This window comes from Grampus griseus (assembly GCF_964374135.1).
Source record: "Grampus griseus genome assembly, chromosome: 7".
Lineage (NCBI taxonomy): Eukaryota > Metazoa > Chordata > Mammalia > Artiodactyla > Delphinidae > Grampus > Grampus griseus.
In genome coordinates this window covers 8,489,119-8,506,252 of record NC_139001.1, presented here as the reverse complement: position 1 = coordinate 8,506,252, position 17,134 = coordinate 8,489,119, and the positions used below count along the sequence as shown (strand labels likewise).

At 37.1% G+C, this 17,134-nt stretch overlaps 1 protein-coding gene across 1 annotated transcript in view; it reads left to right on the top strand.

The window, feature by feature from the left end:
- Positions 1-16,389, top strand: part of PSMD1 (proteasome 26S subunit, non-ATPase 1) — a 105,106-nt gene extending 88,717 nt beyond the window's left edge. The window contains exons 21-25 of the mRNA XM_082658132.1: positions 233-325; positions 1,756-1,842; positions 2,415-2,561; positions 13,979-14,134; positions 16,118-16,389. Of these exons, the coding sequence (XP_082514258.1) occupies positions 233-325; positions 1,756-1,842; positions 2,415-2,561; positions 13,979-14,125 (474 nt within the window). The 3' untranslated portion in view covers positions 14,126-14,134; positions 16,118-16,389. The remainder of the gene's footprint in view (positions 1-232; positions 326-1,755; positions 1,843-2,414; positions 2,562-13,978; positions 14,135-16,117) is intronic.
- Positions 16,390-17,134: the final 745 nt, after the last annotated feature.

Here is a 17,134-nt window from a genome sequence, read left to right as displayed (position 1 = left end):
AGAAAGTATAGGGAACCACAGTAGTTCTGTAAAGCACCTCAAAACTAATTCAGTGAAAGAAGAGAGATGCCTTTAAGGGAGGAGTGGTAACATAATTGAATAACTGTGTAATTTAGCCAGGATTGAAACTTCTGGCACCCCTTGGCATCTGTATGCTTGTTAAGAGCATAGAATACTTAAATCTTGATTTTGATTATTTTAATAGAGGGGGGGAATTCTCTTATTTCTTCAGATGCCGAAAGTTCAATATAAATCAAACTGTAAACCATCAACATTTGCATATCCTGCCCCTCTGGAAGTACCAAAAGAAAAAGAAAAGGAAAAGGTAGGTTTTTTGCTACTTTGGGCACCATTTGTACCTATATAGGAGCTGCTTAGTGTTTTACTTGGGTTTGTTTTAAATATTGTTGTTTTAAAGTAGGTATTTTTAAAGTAATACTTCTCATAGTAAAATCGAACGTTACACAGGAATAGAAAGTGAAAGCCCTTTTCTCTCCTGGTCATCCAAGTCCCATGTTGCAGGAATCACAATTTGTGAATCCCTCCAAATGTTTTTTCTGCACATAGCTATACTTTTTATACCACAAATCGAATTATTCTGTGTGCTGTTCTGCATCTTATTGTTTTCACTTTAACAGTTTTTTAAAAAAACTTTCAATGTGTATTGATCTCTTTTTCCAAAGCTGCAGAGCAATCCCTTTATGTATATATCATTGTCTTACCAGTTCTTTATCTAATAGACATTTAAGGTTATTTCTGATTTGTCACTGTTACAAATGGGACTGGAATAGAGTTTTTATACGTGTATATTTGTGCACTTGTACAAGTATATCTATAGGTTAGGATCTTAGATATGGAATTGCTTGATCAAAAGTAATGCACATTATTTATTTTTATAAGTGTCAACTAAATTTCTTTTCAAAATGGATATAACCAATTTATACTCCTCCCCACAAGCATGAAGACACTCATTGATACGTGTTAAGTTAAAGTATGGTGAAATTGAGAGCTGTGCTTGCCCCTGTAGTTTTCTCAGTAAAATTACCCTTTATGACACTTGAGGTTTAGGAAAATGATTTTTTCCCTCAAGAAAATGTTCCATATTAGCCAGTTGACTATTTGCTGTAAATGTTATAGTTAAGTAGGGATAATTATATAACTGACCAAATTTGCGGGTGGTAGGTGATGGTATCCTTTGACAACAGTATCTTGTTCATCAGCTGTGTTTCAGGGCCCTCTCCCTTTTGAGTCTAAAACAAAGGCAGCTTTACACCATTACTGCCCAGCCTTTCGAAGTACCTGTTTCACCTTTGATTTCAATGAGACCCATCAAGGAGGATAATTCTAGGTTAACGACTCACCTACTGTGGATTACCATTGTAGGGCATCTAGTCCAGTGAGAGATCTTTACGACCAGGTTTGGAGAAAATTTTTGTTTTCCAGTGCTTTCCCTATGAAGTAAAAAAGGATGTGGCACCCAAATCTCTATCTTAGAAACTTATCATAGCAAACTCACATCCAAGGTATACTACAGATCAGAAAAAATTAGAGTTATATTGGACACAGGCCTCTAGGAACTAAAGATTTACCTGATGACTGTAACAGTAAGTTATCTTTATATTCCCAGATTATTTTGTTCTTTATGATACTTACTACCAGGAAACAGAATAGTACTGTAGAACTGAATTCTCATTGGGCTTGTACATTTGCGTGTAAGTAAGGGATTAAAATGATTTACCCTGTTCACTCCTCTAGGTTTCCACTGCTGTGTTATCTATAACTGCCAAGGCTAAAAAGAAGGAAAAAGAAAAGGAAAAAAAGGAAGAGGAGAAAATGGAAGTGGTAGGTATAACTTGGTGGTCATATGGGTTGATGTAGCTTTCTCTGTCATGGTCCAGATTCTTCCTTAGTTGAACATTGTTATACCTTGCTCTTGGCTTCCTTTAAATAATTATCCTGTTCCAAGCATGGAGACTCAAAATTTTAATTGGAAGAGACTTTAGAAATTATACCCATTCATGGGAAGAATAGAAGGGTACAAATCAAAAATGAGTTCTTGGAGGAAATGACAACTAAAATGAGTTTTGAAGGGCAGAGTAGGATTTTCATTAGACAGTGAGATGATGGTGGTAGAGAGAAAAGCCCTTTCAGGCAAAGGGAACATCATTTATTTTTGAATATCTCTGATGATAGAAAAACCTTCTCACTCTTTACAACTAAGTTAAGTATCATTCTCACCCCCAAGCAGAGTTACCATCTCTCTTGTCTGAGTCTGGTATCACTTTACTTCTACTTCCGTTATGTCTAATCCTAACTACCTTTTGCACCCAATAGTTGCTCAGTAAATTTATTAAACATTATTCAGTGATGTAGAACAGAAGTGAACCTTTATGGGGCTATTTTTTCCCCCGTAGGATGAGGCAGAGAAAAAGGAAGAAAAAGAGAAGAAAAAAGAACCTGAGCCAAACTTCCAGTTATTGGATAACCCAGCCCGAGTTATGCCTGCCCAGCTTAAGGTCCTAAGCATGCCAGAGACCTGCAGATACCAGCCTTTCAAACCAGTAAGTCACCAATGGCCCTTAACTATATACCAGTAGGATGTTAATCTGTAGGGCAATGGAATCTTTATAGAGAAGGATAAATCTCCAAAGTATTGGGAAAAGCTCTGTAATACTAATAAATCTCTTAGCAAAAGAGGACATTCCCTTGCATTCCATATAGATTTGGGGAGACTTTTCTTTGTGTGACCCTGCAAACATCCTTCATCTACCAAAGGCTTACATCATGGAAGTTTCTAATACAGCATAGTGATTTGGACTACAGACTCTGGAGCCAGACATCCTGAGTTTGAATCCTGATTCTACCACTCTCAGCCTGTGAGACCTTAAGCCAAGTACTAATCCTCTCTTCCTCAGTTTTCACTACTATAAAATAAGAATTATCATCCTTAACTCATAGGAATGTGATTGAACAAGGTAATACATTTAATACATAAGCACTTAGAGTGTTCTATTTTACAATTAGAAAAGGATCTTCACGCCATTTAATTTATTCTAGGGCAGAATGTTTCATGTTAGAAACGAATGCTGATCAGAAATTTGAGCCATGATAATGTCTTTATTTTCTAGGTTCTTGTATCTCGAAAACTAGAGAACCATTAGTAGACATATTTAATACATTCAAATCCTGGACCTGTCTCAAATGTCATAGACAAGATTTCTAGATCCTTATAGAAAAGTAAACCCATTCTCATCAGCTTGAAGGTGGTCCCTGATGGTGGTGACAACTCTTAACCACAATTGTGAGTCAAGCTCTTACGTGATTAGATTATCAGCTAGAGGAGACAAGCGCAGAGGATGGAAGATATTTAGTGGAAGAGCTAGAATTGGGCGGAACTGAGTTTATATTGCAGATCTGCTGTTTCTTAGCTGTGTAACTGAGACAAGTCATTTGATTGCTTCGTCTTTCAGTTTCCTCATCTAATAATTGGGATGGTGATACTACCTACCGCCTAGGAATATTGTAAAGATTAAATAGGTTGTTATATGTGAAACACTTAAAACAACATGTGGAACATGGTAAATCCTCAGTCAGTGAATATTACTTGGTGGTGGTGACAAATCATCAGCCATCTGTGGGCAGCAGGCAGTCAGGCCGGGAAAGACGGAATAGCTTGCAGGTTTTCTCCCATCTCCTATTAATTCTGCATTACTAGGACCTAATACAGCTGGTCTGTAGTGTCGAATGAATGAATTAATAGAACCACTAATGGACACATTAAATGTAGTCGCTATCTAATCTGCAACCCAGCTCGCTAAAGTGACATGTTTCTGGAGAATATATTCTAACAGCATCCTTTCAAAACTGCTCATGCTGGAACAGGTATATTAGTACACAACTAGTGAGTACTTTAAGCACACAAAACACCTAGTGATTTTGACAATTATGAAGAACTAAAGAGAGCAAAGTATATGCTCAGTGTCATGAGGCCATATGAGGAGACTGGTTTTCCTCAGCTGGAACTTAAATGATTGTTAAGCCTTTGCTCAAAATAAATCCGAGGAAGCTGTAACAGTTGTTCATTTACAAGCGAAAAGATTTCTTCTGTCTGTGCCTGGCTGACTATTGAAGGTGTGCCCCAATCACACACATAGCCCCTCAGCAAAGACTCGGAGACTTATTGTTCCACGTGTTTAAGGAAATCCCTGGCTAGTCATTAGCTGTCCAATCAGGTAACTGAGAGAAGACTTCAGTGATCACACACAACAGAAAACACTTTATAGAAAAGTCACAAAACAGACAACAACAGCAAACCCTGGGGAGAGGTGAGAATCTGATTTCCAGAGTTGCCACATTGTATTATTTAAGTGTCCAGTTTTCAACAGAAAATTATAAGATATACAAAGCAATAAAACATGACTCATACACAGGAAAAAAGCAATAAATAAAACTCTCTCTGAGGAAGCCTAGGTGTTGTACATAATAGGCAGACTAAATCAACTAAAATATGTTCAAAGAACTAAAGGAACTATGTCTATAGAACTAAAGGAAAGTATAAGAATGTTATCTTAACAAATCATGAATATCAGTAAAGAGATAGAAATTGTAAAAAATAATCAAATAGACATTCTGGATTTGAAAAATACAATAACTGAAATGAAAAATTTGCTAGAGGAGCTCAACAGCTGATTCAGGAAGACTTGAGCAAACTTGAAAATAGGTCATTTGAGGAACAACAAAAAAAGGGTGAAGAAAAAATGAACAGACCTGTTAAAAGCCAAGCATACCAACATACACAGAAATGGGCTAATGGGAGTCCCAAAAAGAGAGAGAAAATTATAGAAGAATATTTGAAGAAATAATGACTGAAAACTTCCATAATTTTATGAATAACATTGATCTACATATCCAGGATGCTCAGTGAATCCAAGTAAGATAAAGAGATCCACACCTAGACACATCATAATCACACTGTTGAAAGACAAAGAAGGATTCTTTTCTTCTTTTTTTTAACTGAGGTAACATTGGTTTATAACAAATGTAAGTTTTGTGTATACCACATTATAATTCACCTTCTGTATACACAGCAGTATGCTCACCACCAAAACTCTAGTTTCCATCCATCACCATACAGTTGACCCCCCTTTCTCCATTTCACCCTCCCGCACCCCCCAAGAAGTTACTGTTTTCTCTATGGTTTTTTTTTTTTTTTGCTTTGTTTTGTTTTGCTTGTTCATTAATATTTTTGTTTTAGTCCATATATGAGTGAAATCGTGGTATTTGTCTTTCTCCATCTAACTTATTTCACTTAGCATAATACCCTCAAGGTGTATCCATGTTATTGCAGATGGCAAGGTTTCATCCTTTTTTTATGGCTGAGTAGTAAGTATTCCATTGTGTGTGTGTGTGTGTGTGTGTGTGTGTGTGTGTGTGTGTGTGTGACATCTTTTTTATCCATTCTTCTATCGATGGGCACTTAGGTTGTGTCCATATCTTGGCTGTTATAAATAATGCTGCTATGAACAGAGGGGTACATATATCTTTTCAAATTAGTGTTTTCATATTCCCAGAAGTAGAATAGCTGGATTATTCTTTGAGGAATCTGCATACTGTTTTCCACAATGGCTACATCCATTTACATTTCGACCAACAGTGTACCAGGGTTTCCTTTTCTCCACATCCTCTCCAACCCTTGTTATTTTTTGCCTTTTTGATAATAGCTGTTCTAATGGGTATGAGGTAATATCTTGTGGTTTTGATTGATTTGCATTTACTTAATAATTAGCAATGTTGAACATCTTTTCATGTGCCTGTTGGCCACCTGTATCTTCTTTGGAAAAATATCTATTCAACTCCTTTGCGTTTTTTAAATTTAGTCATTTGTTTTTTTATTGGTCAGTTGTAAATTTCTTTATATATTTTGGATATGAACCTCTTGTATGATGGATATATGATTTGCAAATATCTTCTCCCATTTGGTAGGTTTTCTTTTCATTGATGGTTTCCTTTGCTGTGGAGAAACTTTTGGTTTGAAGTAGTCCCATTTGTTCATTTTCACTTTTGTTTCCCTTGTCTGAGGAAACATATCCAGACAGATACTGCTAAAAGCAATGTCAGAAAGCATACTGCCTGTGTTTTCTTCTAGGAGTCTTACGGTTTCAGGTCTTACATTCAAGTCTTTAATACATTTTGAGTTAATTTTTGTGTATGCTGTAAGAAAGTGGTCTGGTTTCATTCTTTTGCATTTGGCTGTCCAGTTTTCACAACACGGTTTATTGAAGAGACTTTACTTTCTCTACTGTATGCTCTTGGCTCCTTTGTCGTAAATTAGTTGTCTGTATATGTGGGTTTATTTCTGAATGTTCAGTTCTGTTCCATTGATCTGTGTGTCTGTTGTGTCTATTTTTCTGCCGATACCATGCTGCTTTGATTACTACAGCTTTGTAGTATAATTTGAAATCAGGGAGTGTGACACTTCCAGCTTGGTTCTATTTTCTCAGGATTTCTTTGGCTATTCCAGGTCTTCTGTATTTACATTTTAAAATTTAGGATTTTTTTGGTTCTATTTCCGTAAAAACAAATGTCATTGAGATTGTGTTAGGGATTGCATTGAACCTATAGATTGCTTTAGGTATATGGACATTTTAATATTGTTAATTTTTCTAATTTATGAGCATGAAATGTCTTTCCATTTCTTTGTATTTTCAGTTTTGTTCAACAATGTCTTATTCAGTTATCAGTATATAGGTTTTTCTCCTCCTTGATTAAACTTACTCCTAGATATTTTATTCTTTTTGTTGCAATTGTAAACGGGATTGTTTTCTTAGTTTCTCTTTCTGCTAGTTCGTTGACTTATTTCACTGAGCATAATACCCTCCAATTCCATCCGTGTTGTTGCAAATGGCACAATTTCATTCTTTTTTATGGCTGAGTAGTATTCCATTTATTCTTTTTTATTCATTCACCTGTTTATGGATGCTTACATTGCTTCCATATCTTGGCTATTGTAAACAATGTTGCTGTGAATATTGCAGTGCATATATCTTTTCAAATTAATGTTCATTTTCTTCAGATACATACCCAGGAGTAGAATTGCTAGATCATCTGGTAGTTCTAGTTTTAGTTTTTTCAGGAACCTCCATACTGTTGTCCATAGTGGCTGAACCAGTTTACATTCCCACCAACAGTGCACAAGGGTTCCCTTTTCTCCACATCCTTGCCAATATTTGTTATTTGTGGTCTTCAGTAATTCTTAAGATTATGAAGGGATCCAGAAAAATTCTTTATCAGATGAGTTGGAGTTCAGAAAATGTGGTCACAGAACTCTAGACCAGAGGGACCCCACCCTGTGGCCCGAGTCTGCTCTCACCCTGTCCCCAGGGTGGCCAGCTCACCACCCACTCCCTGGTCTTTTTTCCTCTTATCTGATTTAAAAGACAAGTGTACAGTGCAATCATAAATTGGTGTTGATGTGTACACACTGTATAAAAATGTAATTTGCATTAAAATATGTCTTAGTCTGTTCTGGCTGCTATAGCAAATTGCCACCTACTGTTTAAGACTGGGTGGCTTAAACAACAAATCTTTCTTTCTCACAGTTCTGAGACTAGAAGTCCAAGAACAGGGTGCCAGCATGAGCAAGTTCTTGGTAAAGGCCATCATCCCAGCTTATAGACAGCCCTCTTCTCATTGTATCCTCACATAGCAGAGAAAGACAAAGCAAACTCTCTTCATGTTTCTTCTTATAAGGGCATGAATTTCATTCCTGAGGGCTTTGCCTTCATGACCTAATTGCATCCTAAAGACCCAACTTCTCATACCATTACACTTTGTGGGGGTGGGGTAGGATTTCAACATATGAATTGGGGGAGGGGACACAACATATAGGTATGTTTGGCACATACGTGAGCCATACAGAACCATGTCTGGCACACAGTATGTGTATACTAAAGTTGGATATTGTTATGATTCTTACTATATAGGGCAAATAAATTTCTATCTGTTTAATCAAAAAAAGGGGAAAGACTCAAATTACTAAAATCAGGAAACAAAGAGGAGACATTACTACCAGCCTTACACATTACTACCAACCTTACAGAAATAAAAGGATTATGAGAGTATACTGTGAATAACTATATGTCAACAAATTAGGTAATTTAGATGAAATTGACAAAGTCCTAGAAAGACACAAACTACTACAACTGACTCAAGAAGAAATAGTAAATCTGAATAGATATATAACAAGTAAAGAGATTGAATTAATAATCAGGAAGCTATAAAGAAAAGCCCAGGGCCAAATGGCTTCACTGGTTAATTCCATCAAATGTTTAAAGAAAAAATAGCACCAATCCTTTACAAACTGCTCTTAAAAAATACAAGAGGAGGAAACACTGCCAAACTTATTCTGTGTGGCCAATATTACTCTGTAGTAAAACCAGGCAAAGACATTACAAGGAAAAAAACTACAGAGCCAATAATTAATGTTCACAAATTGGAAAATTGAGTATTACTCAAGATGGCAGTACTCCCCAATTTGATCTATAGATTCAACACAGTCCTTATCAAAATCCCAGGTAACTTTATTTTGCAGAAATATACAAACTGATCCTAAAATTCATATGGAAATACAGGGGACCCAGAATAGCCAAAACAATCTTGAGAAAGAAGAGCAGAGTTGGAAGAATCACACTTCCCAATTTCAAAACTTACTACAAAGCTACAGTAATCAAAACTGGTATTGGCATAAGGATAGACATCCAGATAAATGACTTTAAATTGAGAGTCCAAAAATTTATGGTCAATATGACTTTTTTTTTAATTGAAGTATAGTTGATTTACAATGTTGTATTAGTTTCAGGTATACATACAGCAAAGTGATTCAGTTATACATTTATGTATATATCTACTCTTTTTCAGATTCTTTTCCATTATAGGTTATTATAAGATGTTGGATGTAGTTCCCTGTGCTATACAGTAGGTCCTTGTTTATCTCTTTTATATATAGTAGTGTGTATCTGTTAATCCCAAACTCCTAATTTATCCCCCCCCACACCCTTTCCCCTTAATTTATCCCCCCCCCACACACCTTTCCCCTTTGGTAACCGTAAGTTTGCTTTCTACAGTATTATCTGAGTATACTTCTGTTTTGTAAATAAATTTGTACCGTTTTTTTAGATTCCACAGATAAGTGATATGATATTATATTTGTCTTTGTCTATCTGACTTTCTTCACTGAGTATACGATAATCTCTTGGTCCATCCATGTTGCTGCAGATGGCATTATTTCATTCTTTTTTATGGCTGAGTAATATTCCTGTGTGTGTGTGTGTGTGTGTGTGTGTGTGTGTGTGTGTGTGTGTACACATATATATACCACATCTTTATCCATTCATCTGTCAGTGGGCATTTAGGTTGCTTCCATGTCTTGGCTATTGTAAATAGTGCTGCTATGAGCATTGGGGTGCATATATCTTTCTGAATTAGTTTTTGTCTTTTCCAGATACATGCCCAGGAGTGGGATTACAGGATTATATAGTAACTCTGTTTTTAGTTTTTTAAGGAGCCTCCATAGTGTTCTCCATAGTGGCTGCACCAATTTATATTCCCACCAACAGTGTAGGAGGGTTCCCTTTTCTCCACACTCTCTCCAGCATGTATTATTTGTAGGTTTTTTTGATGATGGCCATTCTCACCTGTGTGAGGTGATAGCTCATTGTAGTTTTGATTTACATTTCTCTAATAGTTAGTGATGCTGAGCATCTTTTCATGTGCCTGTTGGCCATCTGTATGTCTTCTTTGGAGAAATGTCTATTTAGGTCTTCTGCCCATTTTTTGAGTGGATTGTTTGTTTTTTTGATATTGAGCTGTATAAGCTGTTTATTTTAGAAATTAATCCCTTGTCAGTCACATCATTTGCAAATATTTTCTCTTATTTTGTATGCTATCTTTTTGTTTTATAGTTTCCTTTGCTGTGCAAAAGCTTTTAAGTTTAATTAGGTCCCATTTGTGTATTTTTGCTTTTGTTTCCATTACTCTAGGAAATGGATCTAAAAAAAAATTTGCTGCGATTTCTGTCAAAGAGTGTTCTGCCTGTGTTTTCCTCTAGAAGTTTTATAGTATCCGGTCTTACGTTTAGGTCTTTAATCCATTTTATGGTCGATTGGTTTTCTTCAATGGGGAAAGAATAGTATTTTCAAGACATGGTGCTTAAGACAACTGGCTATCCATATGCAAAAGAATTAAATTGGATCCCTACCTTACAACATATATAAAAATTAATTGAAAATGGATCAAAGACTTAAATATAAGAGCTAACACTATATAAACCCTATCTGTAAATCTTTATGATCTTGGATTAGGCAGTGTTTTCTCATATGTGACATCTAAAGCAGAAGCAACCGCAAAAAAAAGATAAATTGGACTTAATCAAGTTAAAAACTTTTGTGTTACGAAAGACACTATCAAGAAAGTGGAAAAAAACCCCAGAGAATAGAAAATATTTTCAAATCACATACCTGATAAGAGACTTATACCCAAATACATTTTTTAAAACTCTTAAAACTCAATGATTTTTTAAAAAATGTATATTTTAAATGGGCAAAGGATTTGAATAGACATTTCTCCAAAGAAGATTTACAAATGACCAAAAGCACATGAAAAGATGCTCAACATCATTCATCATTAGGGAAATGGAAATCAGAACCACAAGGAGATACTTCATAATACCCTAGGATGGCTATAATGAAAAAGACAATAGGGGCTTCCCTGGTGGCACAGTGGTTGAGAGTCTGCCTGCCGATGCGGGGGATGCGGGTTCGTGCCCTGGTCCGGGAGGATCCCGCATGCCGCGGAGCCTGCGCGTCCGGAGCCTGTGCTCCACAACAAGGAGAGGCCACAGCAGTGAGAGGCCCGCGTACCGCAAAAAAAAAAAAAAAAAAAAAAAAAAGACAATAGGTTTGTAGGTTAAAGTTAGCAAGGATATGGAGAAATTGGGAGCCGCATATAGTACTGGTAGGAATGTAAAGTGTTGCAGCCTGTATGGAAACCAGTTTGGCAGTTCCTCGAAAAGTTAAATATAGACTTACATGACCCAGCAATTCCACTCCTTAGTATATGCCCAAGTGAATGTCCACACAAACACTTGTACACTAATGTTTATATCAGCTTTATACATAATAGCCAAAAGGTAGAAACAACTTAAATGTCCATCAAGTGGTGGATGGATAAACAAAATGTGATATGCACAATGCAATATTATTCAGCTGAAAGAAATGACATACTGATACATACTCCACCGTGTTTGAAACTTAAAAACCTTATCCTAAGTGAAAAAAGCCAGACGCAGAAGGCCACATAATGTATGGTTCTGTTTATTTGAGATGTCCAGAATAGACAAATCCATACAGACAGAAGTTGCTTTAGCGGTTGTAGGAGCTGGGAGTGGGGGATGGAGAATGACGGCTGGCAGATGCAGAATTTCTTTTACGTTGATGAGTGTGTTCTTGAATTAGATAGTGGAGGTGGCTGCACAATTTTGTGAGTATCCTAAAAAAAAAATCACTGAATTGTATACTTTAAAAGAGATCATTTATGTTATGTGAATTATATCTCAATTTTTTAAAAAAGGAAGGAAAGACTGCCTCTGTGTGTATGCAGTGAAGAAAGAGGTGCCCCCTGACTCATTCCCTCCAGAACCCTCAATGGCAGGGTCATCAGATCCTTCCTCAGACATTACATTTGAAAGAGGCAGCTTTAGGGTTGTTTTTTTTTTTTTTTAATATTTATTTATTTCATTTTTTATTTTTTGGCTACGTTGTGTCTTGGTTGTGGCATATGGGATCTTCTTTGTGGCACGCGGGATCTTTTGTTGTGGCTTACGGGCTGTTCTCTAGTTGTGGTGCGCGGGCTCCAGAGCACACAGGCTCTTCATTGTAGTGTGTGGGCTTCTCTCTAGTTGCGGCACGTGGGCTCTGTAGTTGTGGCATGTGGGCTCCAGAGTGCATGGGTTCTGTAGTTTGTAGCACGTGGACTCAATAGGTGCGGTGCATGGGCTTAGTTGCCCCACAGCACGTGGGATCTTAGTTCCCCAACCAGGGATCAGACCCGCGTCCCCTGCGTTGGAAGGCAGATTCTTAACCACTGGACCACCAGCGAAGTCCCAGCAGCTTTAGTTTTGAAAATGGGTGGCATTCCTACTCTGTTTCCTGTCCATCTTAAAAGATGTCTTATAGAGAGTGTGGAACATTTGGCAGCCAAAGTGCCCCATTGCCTCTGTCTTCCATTGTCACTAGCCTTCTCAGAAAACAGAATGTCATATATCTTATTCTCTGCTTAGAGAGTGTGAACTTTCTCTCTAACATATAAGGCATTAATAAATCTAAACCATGTAGCTATAAAAAGCTCTTCCCATATGTTGATTATATTGCAGGATTTGGGCTGGAGCATTCCAGTTAAGCATGAAATAGTTCCATTGTAATCTGGAGCCATGTATTTCCAAAATGCAGGAAGTCCTTTGGTGAACATGGGTATTTTCTGTTGAGTAAAAGATTGATCTCCATTTGGTCCTTTAGAAGGTTCAAATAAACTTTTAGACCATGGAGTATTAGGATAGTGGCCATGTTACTCTGTTCTTGGATGAATATTGGTATTAAAGGAAGGGTCCATTCATAAAATGGCTTTTCTTCAAGGAAAGCAAGCTTTTTAAGTGAAAGGATTATAGATTAATGTGTATGAATATGTATGTATTGAGAGAAGGGAAATAGTTTAGAAATTCATGAAGGCACACCAGTTTTATAGCGTGGCAGAGCAGAGTTCTGATGAGTAAAAATTAGATTAGGTTGAACTGCAGAGATGCTTATACATATATGAATCATTTTCCTAACATGCTTGGGCTTTTTTTCCTTCCCAGTAATGTGCTTTGGTAGAAATATGTTTTTGCCAGATGTTCCCTTCACTGTTGACTGATTTAATTACAGAGAGCAGCTTTCCATTTCCTTTGACACAGGCAAGCAAATAGAATAAGATTAGCACACCAGAGAAGGGCAGACAGTTTGATTTTTGAATTTACCTTTTGCTAATATGTTTGGGAGAGGGCTTAATAGAATTGCTTCTATACTCTACTTCCCTTTTGTTTCTAGTCTAGTTTTTCACTGTCTCGCATCACAAGGATTTGTAGATTATAGTGAAAAACACTCAGATATTTGTGATACTTATATTGCTCTATCATTCTGAAATTGCTGAAGAAAAATTGGCTTTTCATTTCTAGGTTGTCTCTTGTGTCCAAAATGATGGTTTTCTCACAAATGATAAAGTATCTGTTAGACTAGTGTGCGTCTCAAACTTTAACATGCATATAAATCACCTGAGGATCTTCTTAAAATACAAATTCAGAGATCTAAAGCGGGACTAAGTTTTCTGCATTTGTAACAAGCTCTGAGGTAATGAGGATGCTACTGGTACAGGACCACACACTGAGTAACAAGGCATTAGAATACCGTCTTTGGATAGTAAACATTCTCCCTGCAGTCCGACTGAGGCTAGTGCAGTACTGAGAAATACTTCTTAAATTGGGATGCATCATCCAAACAGCAACACCACATGTTCTACCATCCAGAGCCACTGGGTTAAGTTTGCAGGTACTCCTATAGATTACAGTTATCTTTATCCTTTCTTATGCACATTGGCAATGATGTCCTCATTCAGCCCTCAGACTAACCTGAAGGAATAGATCAGGAAGATTTTATTAGCCCCTTCTTACGTTTGAACAGTTTAGTTAAGTCACTAGTGTAGCATCACACAGGCACAAATGCCCAGGTTTCCTGACTGTCATCAAGGAAAGGTAGTTCCATCCCAGTTCTTTATTTCCAAATCATTCTAGTAGCCTTGAGGTACCATTTAACAAATATGCACTCAAGATTCTGGAGCATTCTGGAAATATGAGTGGAGCTTGTGCTTCTTCATTCCTTGCTCTGTTTAATAGCTGTCCATTGGAGGCATCATCATTCTGAAGGATACCAGTGAAGACATTGAAGAGCTGGTGGAACCTGTGGCAGCCCATGGCCCGAAAATTGAGGAAGAGGAGCAAGAGCCAGAACCCCCAGAACCATTTGAGTATATTGATGACTAAGGACCAGAGGTGTGTGTGGAACAAAATTGTGTATCAAGGGAAATCTTAGTCAGTTCTTCACAAATGTTTTATACAGAGACATGGTCTCACTTTTTCCCTTTTGTACTTAATCCCTGTTTACCTAAACAGTATTAAAATTTACCCTTCTTTGACCTCTTCATGAATATGGAATATACCAATTCCTTTTTCCTTCTTTGACTCTCTACCCTCTAGTGTTCTACCAGTGCTATTCAAAGTGGCTGGACTGCAAACAGATTTCATAGGTCCATGACGAAGTAGGGAGCTTGCTCCAGAATGTAACTCAATGCTTCTCTCATCAAAAAAGCCTTGCTACCCACTAACCCCAAAAAAGTCAGCTGAACTGACAGCTCAGTGACGGAGGTGATTTCCATTTTGATGTAAGCTCCTTGTTGTGGATCAGTTATAGTTTGTGGACGGGCACTGGTCCGTAGATCACACTTTGAGTAGCACAGGTCTAAATTCCTCACTGATTCTTCTCTCTCTCCCTTTCCTTTGGCAATACTTTTGGCACTAAAAGCCTTACCATTCATTTATTTGAGAAGCTATTGAACATCTAATATGTATAAGCCATAGTGCTTATAGGTACTTTGGGGTCAGTTAGACTGTAACACAAAGCTTTGTCCAGTTGAAAAAGATTATTATTATGCTAATGTCCTAACAATGTTGAAGGGGGTTTTTAGATGCAAAAAGATTGCAATTTCACGAAATTGTCATTCTGTTTCCTCCAATTTTTTTTGAATGGTCATCACGTATCTGAAGATACATATAAACTGTATAATCAAGGTTCTCTAATTCCACCCTACTACAAGTACGTTGTCAAACAAATATGAATTTATTCTACTCTTTAAAGAAAGTAAGATCAGTACCATTTATTACATTAGGACAAAAGAAAAATACATTTGAAATGTCAAGTTGCAAATCTAACGCTGTGAGTGTTACACACTAAGTAAGCAATTAATGAAAGCTTTTATAGAAATCTCAGATAAATGTTAAGGCAGAAACCCTGCTATTAGTAGAAAAATATATTCAAGCCTCCAAGACACAGTTTGGAGATTTATAACTTGCCTTCCTGCCTTTGAAAATTGTCTTCCAGCTCTTGATGGTTTCCTAAGCTTTACCCAACCAGCACATGACAATATTAATACCCTGAGCTCTCAGTCTGGGTGCAGAACTGAACTCACATTAGCCCTCTTCAGCCTTTCACAATACCTTACTGAAAACCCCCTGATTAAGTCTTTCAAGACAGCTAACTACAAAATGGCTTAGAAGTTTTCAGTTGGAAATTAGATTCTTGTTAGGTTTTTTTTCATATTTATTTATTTATCTATTTACTTTTGTATTTAGTTATTTAGTCTGCGCCAGGTCTTAGTTGCGGCACGCGGGATTTTAGTTGCAGCACGCAGATTTTAGTTGCAGCATGCAGGATCTTTTAGTTGCAGCATGCGGACTTCTTAGTTGCAGCATGCGGACTCTTAGTTGCAGTATGCATGCAGGATCTAGTCCCCGACCAGGGATCGAACCCTGGCCCCCTGCATTGGGAGCGTGGAGTCTTACCCACTGGACCACCAGGGAAGTTCCCCTTGTTAGTTTTTAAAAGGGTAAAATATCCAGTCAAATGAGAATTTGGAAACTATAGTCTGTCTTAGCACGAACTGTCGTATTAGGACTGCATCAGCAGAGTTAGGGGCTATTTTGGTTTTGTTTGTTTGTTTGTTGTTTTGGTTTTTTATTTTGCGTGTTTTTTTGTTTTTTCTTTTTTTGCCACACTGTGCAACGTGTGGGATTCTAGTTCTCCAACCGGGGATTGAACCCATTACCCCTGCAGTGGAAGCGTGGAGTCTTAACCACTGGACCACCAGGGAAGTCTATAGGCTAGTTTTAGACTTCAACATCTAGTAGTTTGTTTTGGGTTTTTTCAATGTTTTTAAAATAAAGAATAACCCTAGCTTCTCTCTCTCCCCGCTTCCCCAGGATTTTATTACTCACCTGAAGAAGATTGTCCAAGCTCATATTGGAAACGCCTGTGAGGAAGTTCATGCTGAGACCTGCTATTCACTGCATGTATCATTGCCTCTGTGCGGACCTTGTGTCCAAGTCTTTGGTTGAAGAGATGGTATATGACTATTTAGTGTTCTCTTTCACACAACTTGGTTTTCAAATAAATATATTAAGATCTTCAGATGGACAAGGACTTCTTGTTTGTTTTTCAGCCTGGATTTTAAATAAATGGATCTAGTACTCTTTCCTCCCACCATGAAACGCCTAAACCCAAAGAGCTAAATCTTTGATTGCTGGGATAAGTATGCATGACTTTAATATTGGTGAAAGAGTTAAACTATTTTATAGATTATTTGCAAAATAATGGAAAAAATAAGAGAGAAAAACAACCACCCTTGTTTATTACTCCAAGAATTGTCTGCATTTTTATTAATGGGATTCAAGGTGTAGGGTGGCGTCACTTATTGAGGTGGAAGTCCCTTTAATGGTCCAAGGGAAATGTAGTCTGTTTAGGCAGCTCAGAAGCTTTTTTTTTTTTTAAATAAGCTTTGCTTATTGTTTCCTGCTTTTGACCCTGTTAAGGACAATAGATATAAATTATTTCAGTTTATTTAGCCACAAGATTTAATAATGTACCCTTTTTTTCTCCTTTTCTGACATTTTTTTCATGTTTTTTTTTATTGAGGTATAATTTAAAGGTAATAAAAAATGCAGACATTTGGTTATGTAGGGCCTTTTGTGCCTTGGCCTTCAACTATTAAAGTAAAAGTAGGTAGTTTCCAACATTTATACACGAATAACTCTTTATTCCAACCTTGATTCTTTCACTTCTTAATTTAAGATATAGCCTTCTGAGTCTGGAAAAGAAAAAAAAAAACCTGTTTTTAGAGGAAACAAACTCCTGGGTAGATCAGCTCTATCCGTTCATCCACCACAGCTTTGTTGTTAGGTCCAGGTCTAAAGGTTACTGATCCCAAAGGATGGCTCCAC